The 21,552-nt window shown below is 40.8% G+C and overlaps 1 protein-coding gene across 2 annotated transcripts in view; it reads right to left on the minus strand.

Annotated features, from left to right (window-relative positions):
• The window catches only part of INTS14 (integrator complex subunit 14), a 33,151-nt gene that overhangs the window by 6,090 nt on the left and 5,509 nt on the right, over window positions 1–21,552 (minus strand). For both annotated transcript variants that reach the window (XM_058541866.1, XM_058541865.1), the window contains exons 3-9: window positions 21,040–21,147; window positions 17,518–17,673; window positions 16,038–16,156; window positions 15,440–15,582; window positions 10,858–10,950; window positions 8,920–9,064; window positions 7,107–7,240 (exon numbers count right to left, since the gene is read on the minus strand). In XM_058541866.1, coding sequence (XP_058397849.1) covers window positions 7,107–7,240; window positions 8,920–9,064; window positions 10,858–10,950; window positions 15,440–15,582; window positions 16,038–16,156; window positions 17,518–17,673; window positions 21,040–21,147 — 898 coding nt within the window. The remainder of the gene's footprint in view (window positions 1–7,106; window positions 7,241–8,919; window positions 9,065–10,857; window positions 10,951–15,439; window positions 15,583–16,037; window positions 16,157–17,517; window positions 17,674–21,039; window positions 21,148–21,552) is intronic.

A 21,552-nucleotide genomic window follows, 5' to 3' on the forward strand; every position in this document is an offset into this window, starting at 1 on the left:
TCCTGCTCCCTCCAAAAAGTATCGGCTCAGCTTTGCAGACACATTTCCATGAATACTTGTCAATATATAAACCTTTTTAGTCAGGCCAAGATCCCAACAACATGTTTATTTCCAACTTCCTGGCCACTATTCCTGGAATGCTCTCCTCTCCTCATTCATTTATTCCTTCACTCACTTATTCATTCATTATCTATAGTAAGAGCTCACCATGTACAAGCACTGGGCTAGGAACTGTGGCTAGAGAAGATAGTTTTCTGGCCTCAAGGAACTTACAGAATAAAGAATATTAAATTCCAACTATGTACCAAACACTTTGCATATATAATTTCTCTCCTGACAGCAATCCTAGGGGGTAGATATCATTAGTCCCATTAAAGATGAGGTAACTGGCGCTCAGAGAGGTTGGATCTTCGCAGGTGTCACAGTGACTCAGCTGGGCCTGGTTCCAAAGCCAACACTTTTTCCATCTCTCAACACTGCCATTCCTCACCTACCCAAACTTACATTCCAGGTCCTATCCCATCTATCTTCTCCATGAAGTTGTCCCAAGTTCTTCTGGCAGACAGTGATTTCTCTAGGTCTTTTTATCCTATAGCACTCAGTATCAGTACCAAACATCTCAACACCTAATCATAGCCTATCTCGTACCATCTCTAATTGTTTGGAGCCTATATGTGGCAACTGGCTTAGCAGACTGGAAATACCGCATTTACGAAAAAAAGAACAAGAGATTCTTAGAAGTAAGAAATATGAGAGCAGAAATAAAAAAACAGTTGCAAGATAAAGTTGAAGATACTTTACAGAAGGTAGAAGAAAAATGGAAAAATGGGTATAAGAAAATTATACACACACACAAATCATAAATATATGTTCTAGAAAGGGAGAACAGAATACAGAGAGGGGAAAATAAAAGACATAATTCATGTTCCCAGGACTAAAGAACATGAACTGCCAGATGGAAGGGCCCACCAGAGTGCCCAGCACAATGAATGAAAAGACCAGCAAGTATGTACATTGTTCTGAAAATCCAGAACACCAGGGACACAAAGAAGAACTTCAAGGACTGCAGAGGAAATACAGATTGGGGTCAAAGCCCTGGCAGTTAGCATGGCACTAGACTCTCAGCAGCAACACCGGAAGCCAGAAGAGACAACAGAGCAATGCTTCAAATCTCTACGGGAAAACGATTCCCAACCTAGAACTCAATATTCAGCCAAACATATCAATCAAGTGTAAGGGATGAAATACAGACATTTCCAAATATGCAAGATGCCAAACATTTACTTCCCATGTATCCTTTTCTCAGGAGGATTCATGAATCAGGAGATCCAGAGGAGAGATGTGAAGGGAAGACTCAGGATGACAATCATGCAACGGGTCTAGAGAACAACGAGTCCATTCATAAAACAGAAGGGAGATGACTCTAAGAAAAAAAAAGGAAACTGACAAAAATACCTGAAGACTGTATTTCACTTAGGTAGGAATTAGTGATAGGTACACAGGAAACAGCAAAGACAGAAAAAAAGAAAGAAAGCAGAGGAAGGCCCTGAGAGGGCCTGGAGTGAGGGCTACACTCATCTGCTGCTGGCTCCCCCTACAGTCTGGCTGCCCAGCTCTTTCCTGGAGTTTCTGAGGAACCTAAGTGCCTTTCCAATAAAGCCTTCTTTTAATTGAAGTTAGTCAGCATACATGTATCTTCCCTGCTAGAAAAAAGGAAAAAAATATATAATAAAAAAAAGATGGGCCAGCCCCGGTGGCCTAGCAGTTAAGTTCAGTGTGCTCTGCTTCGGCGGCCCAGGTCCAGTTCCTGGGCACGGACCTACACCACTTGTCAGTGGCCAGCCATACTGTCACAGTGGCTCACATATAAAAAGAGGAAGATTGGCAATGGATGTTCGCTCAGGGTGACTCTTCCCCAGCAAAAAAAGAAGAAAAAGAATAATAAGTGAGGCAGGGAACAAAGGAAATGTAACTTGGTATACCACATGGCTTAGTTATAAATAAAATTTACATCATCCAACATGGACAGAATACTGATTTAACCAAAAAGAACACTATAACCACACTGGAAGGATACCGGGAGGGAAAAATGTGCTTCATGGGTGGGTGCGTGGGTACGGTGGTGGTAAGAGAGCTAAGTAGTCATCCTTAAAAAGTCAAAAAATGATATTTAAAATGAAAAAAAAAGTCTAGAAACAGCTATATACTTATATTATTTAGAAATGTAAGTAAATACCAAAGGAAACAAAAGTTCAAAGTGGTTGTCTCTAGGAACAGAATTAGGGAAGTAGGAGGGATAGGTATAAACAAGAGTACTATTTTGCATGCTTTGCTTTGATTAAAAAAACATAATAAAAACAGCAGGATCTACCATTATTATGTATCTACTGTGTGTCAGGCACTTTATACACTCCCTCAATCAATTCTCTCAACAACCCTCGAAGGTAGGTTTTATCACCAATTATTACTTGTTCCCATAATGGCAATCTCAACCTGATAAGACTGTTGTGAGAATTAAATGAGATGATACACTTCATTGTGTCTAGCACAGTGCCTGGCACAAAGTTAACTTCAATAAAATGTTAGCTCTTATCATCCTCATTGAAAAGAGCAGATCCAGAAGAAGGAAAAAACACATGGATACAGGGCAGAGTAAACAGCTGTTCAATTTGAATGAAGAATACATGTAACAAGCCAAGCATTGCTAGGTTGGAAGCTAGATCAGAAAGGAATTTGACCGCTACTATCTTAGATTATGGACAGGCATCTGTGGTGAAAACCATCACAATAGTCTAGGTCAGGGGTCAGCAAACTTTTTCTGTAAAGGGCCAGACAGTAAATATTTTAGGCTCTGTGGGTTATATGGTCTCTGCTGTACCTACTCAACTCTGCCACTGAAGCAGGAAAGCAGCCATTGATAATACATAAATGAATGAGTGTGACTGTATAATAAAACTTTACAATAAAACTTTATTTACAAAACAGTGGGCTAGTTTGGCCTGTAGGCCATAGTTAGCTGACTGCTGATCTAAGTGAAAGGTAAAGAAAGCCAGAACAAGGTAAGAGCAGTGAGAGTGAAAAGGCAGAATGAATGTAGGAATTCTACAGAGAGAGAATAAACGAAGTGAGGAATCTCTCCATCCTAACACACACACACACAGACAAACACACACACACACACACAAACACACCACTTCCTCTGTCCTGTGTTCTCCTCCAATTACTGCCCTATTTGTCTCCTCTTTGTGGCCAAACTTGTCATCTTCATTTCCTCATCTCTAATTCATCCCTCAACCTGTCTCCTGGCTAACCATCCACGGAAGCTACTCTTATACAGCCACCAATAATCTCCTAGCTGTCAAGATCAAATGACTCTTGATTCAGTGTCCTCTACTTTCCTCTTGGTTTCTATTCCTTCCTAAAACTTTTGTTTTTTTTTTTTTTTTTTGGTGAGGAGATCAGCCCTGAGCTAACATCCGCCAACCCTCCTCTTTTTTTGCTGAGGAAGACGGCCCTGGGCTAACATCGGTGCCTATCTTCCTCCACTTTATATGGGACGCCGCCACAGCATGGCTTACCAAGCAGTGCGTCGGTGCGCGCCCGGGATCCGAACCAGCGAACCCCGGGCTGCCGCAGCGGAGCGCGCGCACCCAACCGCTTGCGCCACCGGGCCGGCCCCCTAAAACTTTTTAATCATTTAAAATACTCATTCTACAGTCTCTTTCAGATTAAGTCCTCAAGGTGCTAATTGACCTGTTGGCCTTCCTTCCAAGGAGATAAAATCTTTATGTGATTTAAAAACTTTTTCAAATCATGACCTCATCTTCAGTGGAGATTTGCTTTTTTCTACAGAAGTCCTTTTGCCCTGGGTTGTAGAGGTATTCCTACAGAGCCATTATATTAGCTTCTGGAGGATTCCCCATGGGTTTCATTGCTTCAGAACCAGTTTTTACATTATTTGGTTATGGAGGTCCACACTTCAGAATGGCTAGTGTCAATCTGCATGTGCAAGACTTGGGCTTCAATTTCTCATAGACTTTTAAATTTCTTTATATCTAGAGAAGCAGGTAGAAACAATGGGTAGAATTTTTCTTGTCATTCTCTCACTGAGAGGGTAGACCTTCCACATTCCCAGCTTTACTCAGAGATTTCAGTTCTTTGTGTTGTTTGGAACCAAAGCCAAGTCTCCTGCCCCTGTGTGAGTTTTAAAACCCAAGCCCCTGGATCCTAGCTCAAGAGTTGGCAAACTATGGCTTGCTGCCTGTTTTTGAGTTACGAATGGTTTCTATATTTTTAAATGGTTGGGGGAAAGAAATCAAAAGAATAATATTTTGTGACATATAAAAATTATGTAAAATTCAAATTTTGCTGTCCATAAATAAAATTTTATTGGAATACAGTCACTCCCACTCATTTACATATTATGCTACAATGGCAGGGTTTAGTAGTTATAACAGAGACCATATGTCCTGCAAAGTCTAAAATATTTACTATCTGGCTCTTTATTGGAAAAGCCTGCTGACCTTTGGCCTAGGCTCTAGGGCCAATGTTCAGTCAAAATCCTCTTTAGGCTTCAGTGGCAAAAGGCATCCTTCAGACCTTAACTGACATGCATGCACATGTGTATGAGACGTTGTATTTCCTTCTTGAATCTCTTTATTCTCTTGGCTTCTGTGACATCACTTTCATCTACTTTTCTTCTTTCATCCACCTATTCCTTCTCATTTTCCTTTACGAGCGCCCTTCTCACTGCCTCTAGTAGTTGGTCCTTTCTAGGGGTGTGCTCCTTGGCTCTCTTTTTTCCGTAATCTATATACTCTCCTGAGGCTAGGGCTTCTTAAAGTGTGGTTATGGCTCACCTGGATTGTAATCACTTGGGTAATACTAAAACTGTAAGTTCCTGGGCCTGAATCCAGACCTACTGAATCAGAATCTCTGTAGGTGGGACCCAGGAAACAGAATTTTTTTTTTTTTTCGGTGAGGAAGACCAGCCCTAAGCTAACATCCAATGCCAATCCTCCTCTTTTTTGCTGAGGAAGACTGGCCCTGAGCTAACATCCATGCCCATCTTCCTCTACTTTATATGGGACGCTGCCACAGCATAGCTTGCCAAGCAGTGCGTCAGTGCACGCCCGGGATCCGCACCAGTGAACCCCGGGCCACTGCAGCGGAGTGCACGCACTTAACCACTCGCGCCACTAGGCCGCCCCACCAGGAAACAGAATTTTTAAATAAGTTCTCCAGGTTTATTTTTGTACACAAAAACCCAACTTTGTGAACTACTGCCCTAAGCAATCTCCCTCATTCTCACCATTTTAACTGTCAGTGATATGCTTATAACTACAAAATTGTATTTCCAACTATGCCCTCTCTCGAACTCCAGACTCTCACAGGAATTGTCTCTAGCCACGTCCACCTAAAACTCATAGGCATAAAACTCAACACGTACAAAAGATACTCTCCTCAAATCTACTCTCCCTCCTCTGTTCTCTGTTTCAATTAATAGTACCACCTTTCACCCTGCAGCCCAGGTCAGAAACCTGGGATCATTCTCAACTCTTCTCTTTCTTTTATTCTCTTACCTAAACACTGTGAATTCTATCTCCTAAATATCTTTTGCATAGATCTCACCCTCTCTATCCCCAGACACTGCCCGTGTTCTGGTTCTCATCTTCACATCTCCAGGACTGCCACAGTAGACTTCTAATGGCAGGATGCCCTTACCTTTTCAAATCCACACTCCACAGAGTTATCTTTCTAAATGCAAATGTATTATCCTCACTTGGATTTCAGCCATACTGTACAACCCCAGGGGGCACCAGTACCTAGAATACAAAGTCTCCTAACTGGTATTTCCATTGTTCTCATTATAGCCAGAAGGATCTAATCATAGTACTCCCCTTCAGTGGCTTCCCAGTATCTGCAGAATAAAGTTTCAGCTCTTCACGTATCAGATGAGGTCTGCCCTGCTCTAGCCACTGCCACCTCTAACCTACTGTCTGGCCCTCCCACCCCCACCCTCACACTTCATGCTCGAGCTCCTTTCTTTTCTGTAGGTGTTCCATTTGTCCAGGATGCCCCTTCTTCCTTCAGTGGCTCAGCAAATTCCTCTTTTTCTTCAGAACTCAGCCAAGGTGTCCCTCGTCTGTGAGGAGTCTCCTGAGTCCTCTAGGCAGGCTGATCATCCCCTCTGATCTTGTGCCAGTCTGTGTTTATTATTCTACTTTCCACTAGGCTTTGAGCAACTCCTGTTAACTCTTTTATCCCCTAGACCTGGGACAGAATAGGCTGCTTAGTAGATGTTCCTGAACTTGAAATGGGCCCAGATGAGTCAAGGATGACTCTATAGTTGGAGCCTGAGTACCTAGGAGTACAAAGGCCTCAATCAGAAGGAGTAGGACAATCAGAAGAAGGAACAGTTTAAGGGGGAAGGGGTGAGAGACAATGATTTCGGTAACAAACATGCTGAGCTTGGGACTGTGGCAGAATATCCAGGTGGAGAGGTCTAACTGGGAAATGGAAATACAATATGCAAGTTCCAGGGAGAGATCAAGCAGGATAAAAATTATAGATTTGGGGAATTCTGCAGCTACAAAGGCTGATGAAATAACCATGAGAGAATAATAACCCAAGAGAAGAAGGCAAAAACATCATCTTGGGAATCATGAGGCAAAACGAAAAAAAGACAAGACAAGAAAAAGAAAAGTTGCCAAAGAAGGTAAGTGCCAGGAGAACGCAGTGTTAGGAAAGCTAAGGGAAACAGTTTCAAGAAGGAAGGGGATTAAATTATCCAGGACTGACTGGGTGTTACCTGGGTTGCAAATAGTACACTAAGGAAAAAAAGTTTATGGAGAGTAGCTTTTCACTCTAAGCAGTTAGAGCATTTATATTCACTTAAAGCAACCCAAATGTTGGTTTCCCCTGAGCTGTAAAGTTAAAAGTTCAAATATCAAACTCTCTTGGGGTTCTCCATGTACATATCCTGCATCAGCGACCACAGCATACCCATAAGGGAGACCACACAGCTCTCTGACTGCACAGTCAGAGCCATTCAGAACAGCAAAGAGAAAACAAAGGCAATAAGTAAAATCTGATCTGGGTGATACCTGAAATAGGACCCAACTGTGCCATTTTCCCTAGCCATGGGAGAGGTTCTGGGCCAGGCTCAAAGAGAGACATCATGAGGTTTGATTTCTTCTTGCTGTCAGCTTGCGAGTAGAGCATTCCATGCCATTCAGGACTAGACGGAGAGAAGATGGAAGATCAGAAGGACATTAAGCCTGGGACAGTCAAGTTAAATAAGTCTAGCCTGTTTTTTTCTCTTGAGAGACATGGGCTTCAGCTTTGAAATTAGGTGCATCACTTTTACTAAAGCCAAACCCTAAACCTGAAAATGCATACTGCTGCCTTCTAATATTACCATTCCCCTGGGACAAGTATTATTATTCAGGAAAAATTATATAGATATGGAAATCAAAAGCAGTCTTAAAAGAGACCAAAAACAATCACAAGAGCAGCAAGTAGCTGCCGGGGTGGTGAGGAGTAAGGGCTGCCACCTATAGGTCTTTTCAGCTGCCTCCCTGAGTCATTCACAGCAGCACCAACACAGGGAAGCCCTTCTAACACAGGGCACTAAGCCATCACCTAGCTCTGTCTCCACTTCTGAAAGGGTTCCAGGGGATTCTCATAATCAGAGCTAGTACAAATAGCTTGGGTACCAAGAAATATAGCAAACTAATACCTAATAAGAATGGCATTCTTCTTTTCGGACCAGCTAATTTTAATTCAAGCAGAAGTGGAGCCATGCTTCCTCTGAGTACTCTTAACCTCTTGATCTTCTATACTAGTAACCCCAGGTGACGATCAGTCACCTCTTCTTTCCTAACAATAGGTATTATAAAAAGGGAAGCAGAGAGTTTTGCAAATTTCGAGACTGCAGTGAATGTGAAAGCTACTAGGGCCTTCCTCATAGTGAAGGAATACAGAGTGGTTATGAGCATGGGCTCTGGAGTCAGAATGCATGGGTAAGAATCCTGTCTCTTTCATTTACTAGCGGAGTGAACTTGAGCAAGTTCTTGACCTCTCTAAGCCTCAGTTTCCTCATCTGTAGAATGAGGATAATATTGACATCTCCTGTATAGCGTTGTTGTGAAGGATTAAAAGAGTTAATATATGTAAAGTGCCTAGAGGAGTGCCCAGCATATGGTAAAATGTTCAATGTTATCAGCATCTTTTTGCACTTAGCTCTACTCCCTCATTTTATAGCTGAGGAGTCTGTGAATATGGCATAAGATCCCACAGCATAGCTATGTTAGCATAGTTAGTAGCACAGCTGAACCCAGGTTTCTTAGATAAGATAGAAAAGAGGAAAACTGAGACAGGATATAATAAAAAGCAATATAATGAAAAAGCTCATTGTGTACTTATTCTAGGGGATGATTTAAAGAGCAGTTTAGAAGGTGATGGGGGGGCTGGCCCTGCGGCTTAGTGGTTAAGTGCATGCGCTCCACTACTGGCAGCCCGGGTTCGGATCCCAGGCGCACACCAACGCACCGCTTCTCCAGCCATGCTTCGGCGGCGTCCCACAAACAGCAACTAGAAGGATGTGCAACTATGACATACAACTATCTGCTGGGGCTTTGGGGAAAAAAAAAGAGGTGGATTGGCAATAGATGTTAGCTCAGAGCGGGTCTTCCTCAGGAAAAAAAAAGAGGAGGATTGGCATGGATGTTAGCTCAGGGCTGATCTTCCTCATAAAAAAATTAAAAAAAAAAGGTGATGGGAAGTGAGAAGGGTAAGGCAAGGAGAGGAAAAAGGTGATGAGGAACTTTCTATTTCTTTCAGAAAAGTCTGGGAAATACTTCACTCTATAAATTGATTCTCCCTTTCACTCAACCAAAGGTAAACAAAGTTTCTTACCCTAATTGAACTATCGCCACCATTCCTTCTACTTTTAGACTGCCATGGAGCAGGACACAGAAGTTGGGTATTTTGCCTGCAATCTGATTGGCTGAATTTTCATCTTCATTGTCATCAGTTATGCCTGTACCCACCTCATCTCCTTCTGTGAAAAGAAAACAGGTCCCACTGAGATTCGCTACAAAAACCTCAAACCCCAATTATACTCTCGGCTATTTCTAGCCTTGGAAGGAAAGTATACGGAGTTATAAAGGAATATTATAACAAGTAATAAAAACTCATATTTTGGTTTTCCAACATTTACATAAAAATCAGTTTTCACATGTCATATGAATTCCATTTATATAAAATATCCAGAATAGGCAAATTTATAGTGACAGAAAGGACATTAGTGGTTACCTGGGGCTGAGGAAGATGGGGGGTTAGCAGTTGATAGCTAAAGGGTTTCTTTTGGGGATAGTAAAAATTCTAAAATTTGGATTCTAAAATTGACTGCGGTGATGGTGGTGCAACTCTGTAAATATACTAAAAACTAGTGAGTAGTACACTTTAAATGGGTGAAGTGTATGTATGTGAATTACATTTCAGTAAAGCTGCTACACAAAATAATCAGCTTTCTACACTTTCTACTAGGACACTCAGCTAGATGCTCTCTGGGGGTTTCAGGCACCACCTAAACAGAACCACAGATTCAGAGATGTCAAAAGTGTTCTCAACTGACAATCTTCAGGCAGCACATGCATGGGAGCCCTCAAAGGTGAACAGTGATTACTCCAAAAGTGAACAGTGATTACTCCAAAAGCTTCTTGACCTGACTCTCCAACTCCAGGTTCTCTTATACACTCTGTTGACAGATGAATCTTCCTACAATTAACTTCCTTCTGGAACTATCTGTCTACTCAATCTCACTCAAAGACTTTCTAATTCAATAGGAAAAACTTGCCCAGTTTAGCTTGACATTCAACAGCCCTTACAACAAGGCCCCACTCTGCCTTCCCATACTTTCCTTTCCACCCTTCCCCGCTACAAACTTTTCATTTTGCCCACTTTCTTTCTTGGAAATTTATATGGGCATACAGAATTCTCCCAGGATCTTAGAAATAAGGGAAACTTGGTTGTTATCAATATCAATATCAAGAACAATAAGGTAAATTATAAACACAATGATCACAATAAGCATCTGTGGCAACATATCAAGATCAACATATCTGTGAATGTGTGATTGAGGATTATAGAATACTCAACACTCCAATTGAGATAACTGGGCATAAATGGAATGTGATCATAACTCAGTGAGTGGAAACTTTATTGACTATATATACTTCTTGGAGAAAGCAAGTGAATATAAGGTGGACGGTCAGCTTAGAACAGAGAAAAGAGAAGTTTAAAGCGCTAGAGACTAACATTTCTAGAGAGATGCTGAATTTGGGAGATGTGACTTTACAGTTCCTGGAGAGGTATATTCCACAATGATGAGGCCTCAAGGGCCTGGATTCATCCATTCATTCAACAGTATTTACTGAGTATCTACTATGTGCTAGGCACTGGCAGAGAACAGATGTGGTCCCTCCCCTTGTGAAGCTGTATTTGACTTCCACATTCATCAGGCAAACCTCTAAGAACTATTTCGGCTTCCTCAGCATTCTCCTACCAGAAGACACGGAGCCCTGGATAAGAGACTAAGCATTCTCATCTCTAAAGAGGACTTCTACTGTAAATTAACAAAGCAACATACAATAAATGTGTCAAAATGCTTTCCATGGCGTAAGGTAGCAAAATTAGTTTTCTAGTATATTAGGCAACATTCCATGTTTAAAAAATTCAATCCAATCACTATTCTTTTTTCCCAAATTCTGAAAAATGGGCTATCCTACTATCTAACACTCAAGAATACCTTTAGATAAAAAGATGCTTCATATGAACAGGAAGAGAACTCACCTTTGTTAAGCGCTATAGGTAGGACCAGATGTCTGGAGAGAACTGGGGGACTTGAAATATCAGCTATATCAATAAATCCCACTATTTCCAAATCTAAAAGGAAGGAATCAACATAGAATTAATTCGTGGGGGGAAAGTACATTCTTTTCTATGTACTAGGTTTCATAAATACAATGTTTAGTTGGGAAATTCAAATATGATGACTAGGAAGGTTATTAGAAGTTTCTCGGGACAACTCTAATAATTCACATTTTAAGTAGCTCAGGAAATAAAGATAATTGTCTTTTATTTAACGAATTTAAGTTATATGACAAATCAGTTAGACTTTATTTTTATGAGGCTAGGTCACCAGCTAAGGCAGGAAAGCTTAAAAGTCAAAACCCTCTGTATAGTCAGGGACGCTCAGGTCACCACGGGGCGTCGTAGTCAGACCCTTCCACGACAACTGCAAGTAGCGGTCCTTGGAGGGTAACACCATTGCATTAAAAATGTTTCCCCAGGGCCGGCCCTGTGGCTTGGTGGTTGGGTGCGCGCGCTCCGCTGCTGGCGTCCTGGGTTCGGATCCCGGGCGTGCACCGACTCGCCACTTCACCAGCCATGCTGAGGCCGCGTCCCACGTGCAGCAACTGGAAGGATGTGCAGCTATGACACACAACTATCTACTGGGGCTTTGAGGGGAAAAAATAAATAAATAAATCTTATAAAAATGTTTCCCTGATAAAGAAATACCTTCTCTACAAAACCAAGGTAGCAGTCTAAATATGACAATCTTTTATGGTATTAAAGACCAAAAGCATTTGTTGAAAACCTAAAAAAAATAAAAAATAAAAGTTGTAACCTAAAGTACTTTTTTAAAGTTTTTTCTGATTATATAAATAGTATAAAAACTTGGAAAACACGAAAAATTGTAAAGAAGAAAAATAAAGTCACTCATTATTTATCATCAAAGAAAACCTCTATTAATATTTTATTGAGGGGCCCGCCCCGTGGCTTAGCGGTTAAGTGCGTGTGCTCCGCTACTGGCAGCCCGGCTTAGGATCCCAGGAGCGCACCAACGCACCGCTTGTCAGGCCATGCTGAGGCAGTGTCCCACATACAGCAACTAGAAGGATGTGCAACTATAATATACAACTATCTACTGGAGCTTTGGGGAAAAAAAGGAGGAGGACTGGCTATAGATGTTAGCTCAGGGCCAGTCTTCTCAGCAAAAAGAGGAGGCTTGGCATGGATGTTAGCTCAGGGCTGATCTTCCTCACACACACACAAAAAATTTATTGAATTGCTTTTCAGTCTTTCTTCTAGGCATAAACACACATTCTCAAAATAATTTTTAAAAATCAGGATCTTGGTCAGTATATTGTACTTTCAATACATCAGGAAATCTGCTTCTCTGGAGATTTGCTGTCAGTACCTCTTCAGCTGAGTAGCAAATGAATCATCATAAGCAGTTATACACTTTAAAGGCCTACATTTTAAAATGGTTTAAATATAAACTTTAACAAAGATCTTAGATGAAAAGTTTATATGGGAAAGAAAAGACCTATTCAAAGTTACTCATCAGAAAAGGATGGGAGGGAAGTGGAATCTAACTGGTTTGAAGGCAACACAACATTTGGCACAGCTTACTACACTGCTGTCTAGTCACAGTGAAAGAGACAGATGCCCTACTTCAGACAGCAGGAGCGAAAGGCACAAAAATTAAAAAGCCTGGGCACAGCCCTTCACTCTAAAACTCCTTACAATCTGCAAACCCAAAGATGAAATTAACATTTACTGTGCACTTAATTTTAATCATTTGTTGATTCAACAATGAGCTAGAGAACATCTACTAAGCATCAGACATTATGCTAGTTACTGAGGCTGCAACGGTGACTGAAACAGTGATAGTTTAACACGTACTCACCACTCAAGGAGTCCACCCACCAACGAGAGAGAACTCTTTTCTCCACTACTCCTTGTTACTTCTGACTCTTTACTTTGCCAATCTCAGCTAAGCACAGTACCAGCAACACGAACCAGGTAAAAGCCATAGCACATCACTTTCTTTCAGTCATAATACAAGCAGTAGGGCTAGAGCGGTACAGTATATTAGAGCTGAGACCTTAGAGACCATCTGGTTGATTCCACTCACTCACCTAGCCAGTAAAGACTAGAGGAGGTGACTTGTCCAGGATCACACAAGAAGAGTCAAGTCTAGAAGCCAGCGCTTCATATAAGACCTTAATTATGATGCTAATCAATCCTAGTATCTCTATTAAGAATTACCTCAAGGATTTCAACGCTAGTGAATCTGGCCATGATTTCCAACTCTAGTAATCTGTGGTTATAATTATCTAGGATTGGAGATTAACTCATGACCTCATCATGAAAGATTACTAACCTGCCACCCCTTAATGCAATAGACCCTTCCATCCAAAATGTACACTGATGACAAGAGCACCCTAGTATCAGAATTTACATTTCTTTTCAACCCTCCTGGATAGAGAATAAAAGTCAGAAGTTAGAAGAAAGTAAGGATAACAGAAGAGACCGGAAGTCAAGATGGCGGCATAGGCAGACTGAACTCACCTCCTCCCACGGACACAGCCAATTTACAACTACTCGTGGAAAAATTACCCCTGAGACAGAACTGAAAACTGGATAAGAGGAACTCCTACAACAAAGGACAATCCTAATTGAGGTGGAAGAGGCAGAAACTCCTTTCTGGAGAGAAAAAACCCACCTTCACAGGCCGCAGTGCCTCACGGCCACCCGGGAGCAGCCCACAGGTACACAGCCCTCCCTGGAGGAGCGGGGCCCTGAGCCGGGGAGCGCCCCTGCTGTGCACATTTTGTGGACCCAGCACAATCGAGACGAGTGGCATAATATCTGACTTTGCCTGCTACTAAAACAGTGGGGAGTACCCCCAGAAAAGCTGGTTCACAAAGAAATTAAAACCTGCTCTTAAAGGGCCCACGCGCAAACTCACCCATTTCAGAAAGCAACCTAAAATCACCAGAAAGAAAGGTGCACAGTGCTTTGGTGAAAAGAGACTCACCTGATAGGCCCTGAGTACATCTCGGTGAGAGGTGAGACCTCTCCAGGGACTGGGACATTGGCGGCGGCCATTGTTGTGGCCTGGTGTGGGCATGCTGACACAGACGCCATTGGAGTTCTCCCAGGGGCCTGCTAGCCCAGGGTCTGCCCCACCCACTAGAGCACCGATTTAATCCAGCTCAGCCAGGGCAGGCAGCCCACCCTAGAGACTGGCCCCACCCAACAACAAGCCCTCAGGCAACTTGTGGGCCTGCACAGATTGGTGACTGGATTCTCTGCAGCCTGGCAACTGAGCCCACTTCAGTGGGGCAGGGCGTGCACAAGGAGCGGGTGGAGAGTGTGGGGCGGTGGTGAAGAATGTGGGGCTCCCACCGTGCAGAGACTGGGTCCACTTCAGGAGGTCGGGGCATGCACACGGGGCAGGACTGTGTTGACTGTGTGTGTGGACCTGTGGGTGGCAGGGCTTGTCAGCTGCAGAAGACATGTGCTTCTCAAAGAGCCACATAGGGGGCTGGCCCCACCTTCCAAAGCCTGAAACAATTGGGTGCTCCCGTGCCTGAGGCCAGCCCCACCCAGCTGCAATCCTCAGAGAGCTGACAAGAGACCTAAAGGCTGGAGGCTTATAGAAATTGTAAGCCCCTGAGCCTAACAACCTGCCACGCTGGGGGCCTACTCACTTAAAAGAAATACTGCAACACAAATGTGGTATTAGAACTTGCAGCCAACTGTGCTGGGGCTCCCCACACCTGATAAAGAGACTGAAGGGCCCAGAACAACTACAAGCAGCTAAGCATTACAACAGCTGGCCAGGAGCATAACTCGGCCTCGCTGGGCGCCTACAGGGAGAGCAAACAGGCCACAACAGAAGGACACACGTAGCCCACATAGGGGTCACCCCTGGAACATTGAGAACTGAGGGAAGCACACTGCAGACCTCTTAAGGCATCACTTATATAAGGTCACCTATCCAAGAGCAGGAGACGTAGCTGACCTTCCTAATACGTAGACACAAGCACAGAGAAAGAGGCAAAATGAGGAGGCAAAGGAATACATTCCAAGTAAGGGAACAGGACAAAACCCCAGAAAAGGAACTAAGTGAAACAGAAATGTGCAACCTACCCGACAGAGAGTTCAAACAAAGAGTGTTAAGGTTGTTCACTGATCTGGGGAGAAGAATAGATGAACTCAGTGAGAATGTCAACAAAGAAATGGAAGATATAAAAAAGAACCAATCAGAAATGAAGAATACAATACCGGAAATGAAAAATTCACTAGAGGGACTCAAAAGCAGAGTAGAGGATACAGAAGAACGGATCTGCGAGCTGGACGAAAGACTAGAAGAAATTACCCAAGCTGAACGGGTAAAAGAGAAAAGAATTAAAAAGAGTGAGGACAGTCTAAGGGACCTCTGGGACAACATCAAGTGCACTAACATCCGTGTTATAGGTGTCCCGGAAGGAGAAGAGCGAGACAAAGGGGCAGAGAATCTATTTCAAGAAATAATAGAGGATGACAGAAGAACTAAGAAGGAAGTTAAAAAACTTACCTGTGTTAATGACTTTAGGGATAGGATCGATTTCCTCATCTACAACAAAAGGTTCTGGCCTGGGGAAGACTTGCACATCAGCGGTTAGGTGGCCACACTTGAGAACAGCATGGAAAGGCGTATATGCCAGATCTATCAGTTTTCTAGAATATGATGATTAATTGTTATAGGAAGAATAATATGATACATATAAAAGTATTTTTTCAAGATACAAAGTTTGTTTTCCCATCAAGCTGACTCCAAAACTAAGAGCCGACCTTTGTGAAAGAGAACAAAATCTGACATTTTTGGTGAGGAAATTTCAATTCTGAAAAGCCCAAAAGCAAGTTAATCTTTGAACTTGCTGAGTCATTGTAAGGAAGTCAATATCTATAGGCATTATAGATATAGCCATGCTTAATTTAAAAGGGAATGAACTTTTAAAAAAATCAATACTACCAATTATTTTACCTGAAAAATGTGCAACTTAAGGAAAATGAAATGACACAATTAGAAATAGTAAAATAGATATTATTGCTGGATACCAAATGATATTGCTGGATACAATCTACTAATAATAGATTGTAAGAAGGCAAAAAAGCTCTAAGTATATACTTACCCAAACATAGACTGTACATTTTTCAAGCACAGAGGGCCATCAATAGTAAAAATCTGCCCTTCACCATTGTTTAAATCTATGAGACGTTCAAGGCAATCCAAGGAATCAGTGCTCTGAAGCTACAAAGCAAAACAGATGACCCTTTTAAAGTGGCACCAAATGCCCGATTATTATCAGTACACCAAGGTCAAACCCATCACAATAATACAGGCAATAAATAGCAAAGACGATTTTTTTAACAATGTGAGAAGGAAAATAACTGTAACAATTTTGACTCAAGGTTACAAAGGAAGAATGTTATATAAAATGACACCAGTAGACCTATTTCATTCAGAAGTAGTTTTGCAAAGATTCTCAGAGGTGACCACAGTTAGTATTTACACAGTATCTTCCCTCCAAAGTGTTTCTAACATCTTTTGGTAAGAAACATCATTATCTACATTTTACAGATAGAAAAACTGAGGTGAAAAAATGGCTAACTATCTTTTCCAAACAAGTGGGAAAACCAGGAAGCAGAGTTTAATAAAACATGCATCAGAGTAATGTTACTTTACCAAAAAATCAAAACACACTTCTGTCAACATTTCTGGCAGAATAGACATCAGAACTCCTAAATGAAAAACAGTATGGAGATACCTCAAAAAATTAAAAATAGAAATACCTTATGATACAGCTATCCCACTTCTGGGTATTTACCCAAAGAACTTGAAATCAACAATCCAAAGAGGCTTATGCACCCCTATGTTCATTGCAGCATTATTCACTATAGCCAAGACGTGAAAGCAACCCAAGTGTCCATCAACAGATGACTGGATAAAGATGTGGTATATATATACAATGGAATACCACTCAGCCATAAAAAAAAGACAAAATCGTCCCATTTGCAACAACATGGATGGACCTGGAGGGTATTATGTTAAGTGAAATAAGGCAGACAGAGAAAGACAAACACTGTATGAGCTCTCTCATATGCGGAATATAAACTAACACATGGACAGAGAGAACAGTTTGGTGGTTACCAGGGGGAAGGGAGTTGGGGGTGGGCACAAGGGGGGCAGGGGAGCTTTTATATAATGACTGACAAATAATAATGTACATCTGGAATCTCACAATGTTATAAACTATTATGATATCAATTAAAAAAATTTTTTTTAATTAAAAAAAAAGAATTCCTAAATGAGGGAAATACCTAATACCAAAAAGAACATTCAACTCTTCAGCATCTGAAGAGTCTTTGTGGGAAGCAGGATGGATAACAACTCCAGCTATATTCCCTGAAATGGGGCAACACTCTGAACTTTCAAAGAGTATCTGAGACCCAGAGTCTTTTCAAATATAGTTAGTGACCAGCCTGAGCTGAAACCAACAGAGTGCAATGCCATAGTATATGCAATATAACATTAACGGAATATAATGAAAAATAAACTGAGTGCTAAAATGTATCTCATCAAATGACAAAGAACTTAGCAAAAAGCATTACCTCCTCCAAATTTGCCATGCACATGATGTATAACTTAGACGGGAAAGGGAAAGGTAGTGGAAACCGGTTGCTCTCACTTCGTTGACTGTGAGTAGCTAGGGAATGCCGCAGGGACCCTCTGCCAATGCCAAGACAGCCGTCCGTCACCAGAACAACCTGTTTGCAAAAAGTGAGAGGAGGTTTGTACATGAAATAACATTTAAAGCAGTCTCATTTAGCAATTTTTCACTTCTGCCTAATTGCATTTATAATCAAAAGCCTGCCTCTGCAGGGACACAGCAACAATGTGAATAAATCTCAAAAACATTTTGTCAAGTGAAAGATGACAGACACAAAGGAGTACACACTGTATGATTCTATTTATATGAAGTTCTGGAACAGGTAAAACAAAGCTAAGATAAATCAAATGGGGACTGAGGGGTGTGTGAGGATATTGACTAGAAAGGGGCATGAAGAAACTGGGGTAACGGAAACCTATATCTTAATTGGAGTAGTGGTTACATAGATGAATGCATTTGTCAAAACTCAGTGAACTGTGTACTTAAGATCTATGCATTTACTCTATTTTATCTAATTAAACCTAAAAAAAAGTACCTACATATGAACACTTAAAAAAAGAACAAAAACATTCATAACCAATTCTTATGTAATTGTATTAAAACTAGAACCCTATCTCTTAGACAAGGTGTTGGCACCTAAGGCACTGATGTCAAAAATGGCATGAGGGGGCTGGCCCCGTGGTATAGCGGTTAAGTGCGCCCACTCCGCTGCTGGCAGCCCAAGTTCGCATCCCAGGCGCACACTGATGCACCGCTTGTCAGGCCATGTTGTGGTGGCGTCCCATATAAAGTGGAGGAAGATGGGCACAGATGTCAGCCCAGGGCCAGTCTTTCTCAGCAAAAAGAGAAGGATTGGCATGGATGTTAGCTCAGGGCTGATCTTCCTCACAAAAAAAAAAGTATGTCCTACCGACTTGGAAAACTTGAGCACAGTGCCTTGAAATATCAAATTATCCCACTTAAAAATGGCATGAGGATCTATTTTACGTGTGTCCCTAGGAACTACCAGCACAGAAGTCTGCACCTTGACACTTTATTTTCAAAGATGACAACTCTACCCCCGGTCAACTAAAACGACCACTGCTTTTATTTATTTTTTATTTTAATAAATAATATTTTATTTACTTTAATTTATTTAATAAAATAAATATTTTATTTATTTATTTTAACCTCTTGCGCCACCGGGCCGGCCCCAACCACTGCTGTTAAAATGTATTTATAAAAGCCATTTGACCAGATATGTACAAGATCTTTAAAATGCATTCTTAATCAACCCTGTAATTTGAAAAAGTTTTCAAAATATACCAACATTAGACAGTAGTTACAAATCATTTTCCTTTTCCTCATTGCTTCAAAGCAATGCTGTGGGGGGTGGACTTTCCAAGCATTCTAGGGGTGGATTATTTTCGCTCTCCCTAGCCTAGCCTAGTAACTTGATAATAACAGGCCATTAAGGCAGTATTAGGTGGTGGCACCATGTGAAGTACTAAGATTGGCACTTACTTCTAAAGCCCAAGAATGCTTAATAAGAGGTTCCCTGGAGAGATGTCATCTTTTGGAAAGACAGTCAATTGACTACAAGGCGATTTCTTCTTCTGGGTACCAACAATTGCTATATAATGATTTACTTTTGCCACTAACTTTTTCAGATGCTGTGTGACAATGAAACATTTCATGTAATGTCAAAATGAGACAGACTTTACTCAGATAATGAAAACATAGTCCAGCTGTTGAAAAGATTAGTCAAAAAAAAATTCTACATTAAAATAAATCCATTTGATAGTAACTGATTATAAAAACAATCTCTAATAACTTCTACCTCTAGTACAGTGTTTTGGACCTGGTTCACCCCAAAATTCATCAAGCAAGTCCAAGTGGATTCAGGCCCAGCTCCTTGCCCCCGGGGTACAGTACATCTCAAATGCAGATTCTTCCTTTTGCAAAGGAAGAAAAAACAGTAAAAGGCAGAAGTCTGCATGGTGTACAAGGTCTGGCTCTTACACATTTTCTGAGTTTTTTCTCTAAAACCACTGAAGAAGTAGCAAATGAAACAATGCTATCTGCTAGCTTCCAGTTCAAAAGATATTGACAACAAAACTTCATTAATTCAGTATATTGGTAGGAAATTAGATATTCTGTATGTATGGATTTACCAAATAAATAATGTTATGAAGTAAGGTGCCAAACATTTTTATTTCTGAAAAGAAACTGATCAAAAGGCATTTACTGGCTTTTTTAGCAAATGTCCACTAAAGTGATTTGATTTAACCTCTTAGTAGTAGCTCAGGCTCTTCATTAACCCATGAGTTCATACTCTATAAAACAAGGTGGTTTTATAGTAAGAAAAAACAACTTAAAAAAAAGTTGGGTTTATTGAGATAAAATTTACATGCAATAAAATTCATCCTTTTTAGTATACAGTTCTGAGTTCTGACAACTGCATTCAGTGATGTAACCACTCCTACAATCAGGATAAAGACCAGTTTCATCACTTCCCATATTCCCTTGTGCTTCATTTGAGTCAACCCCTACCCTTCCCTCACCCCTAGGCAAGAGCAATCTTATTTTCAATTAAAAAATCAATACCAGTGATGCCACTGACACTACTGAGGAATTCTGTTTGACCCTATAATAAAAAATCATACACAAGGGGCTGGCAAACTATGGCTCACTGCCTGCCTTTGTAAATAAAGTTTTATTGGAACACAGCCATGCCCATTTATTTCCTTATTATCTATAGCTGCTTTCGTGCTATGACAGCAGAGTTGAGGAGTTGCCACAGACACCTGCAAAGCCTAAAACACAGAAAAAGTTTGCTGACTCCTATTGTAGACTATTACCATTTTCCCTTTAGCGATTTTTCTGTTTTCTCCTTTAGCGATTTTTCTTTCTCCTTTAAAATATGCTATCACTTCTCAAAGTACCTGTTTATAGCAAACTTTCAATTCTCTTTTTCTGCTACTACTCTGCTCTGATTTGATACTAATATGGACCTACTGTGGACTCTAAGCAAAGGGAAACAGATTTTATGACATTCGTACGCCTCACTTTTTAGACAACTGAGATAGTTGAGATGGTTACAAGTTTGCTCAATAAATGCTACATTGAGATAATGAAGATAGACTATATTGAACTAACAACAATTCTATCACTCAAAATTATAATCACCCCTTCCAGGGAGTGTTAGTTCTAAAATTCCACTGTGAGCCCTCTGTGCTTTATACAAACAACATTAGTTTGCAGTAAATCAATTTATTAAGAGGATGCTTTCCTTAAGGTATAATTGTACTGCTTTCTGAGCATATTAGTGTTGATTTAGTGCCTTCTTTTAAAAAGATACCAATAATGTATAATGTAGTTTGTGGAAATTACAATGCATGCTGTGTCAGAGACTGAAGAAAATCAAAGCATCTCAGTGGTTAATGTTTTTAACTTAGGGCAATGAAAAAGAATTGATCATTACCTGGCAAGGAATTGCACCACCCCATTCCTGCTGAACTATATTGCAAACACCAACTAATGCAGACTCCAAGCAGGTTTTATCATAATCATCCATATTACTTAGTGCTTCCTGATTGAATAAAAGATAAAATTGTTCATTATTCTTTACTGTTTTAATTTATTATTAGAAAACAACATAAATTGTTCAAAGTATGAATGTTACACAGGGGACATTTGTTTCTGAGAGCCCAAAAGCATAGGTTCTTAAGAAAAATGGTAAAACAGACTTCCTCAACTATAAAAGATAATTAAAAAAGCTTCCCTTTATTCCGTCCTCTTATCAGGTGAGAGTGAACAGTCCACCAAGTTCATATCTTTATGAGTGGACCTTGAAGGAAATAATTAAAATGAAGAACTTTTAAACACATCACAAAAATAATGACAAAATTCATTGAGTATTACCTATATCCTAAATACCATTCTAGGCATTTTACATGCATTAAATCATCACAATACCCTATAAGGTATAGATTAT

Source organism: Diceros bicornis, chromosome 5, assembly GCF_020826845.1.
Source record: "Diceros bicornis minor isolate mBicDic1 chromosome 5, mDicBic1.mat.cur, whole genome shotgun sequence".
Lineage (NCBI taxonomy): Eukaryota > Metazoa > Chordata > Mammalia > Perissodactyla > Rhinocerotidae > Diceros > Diceros bicornis.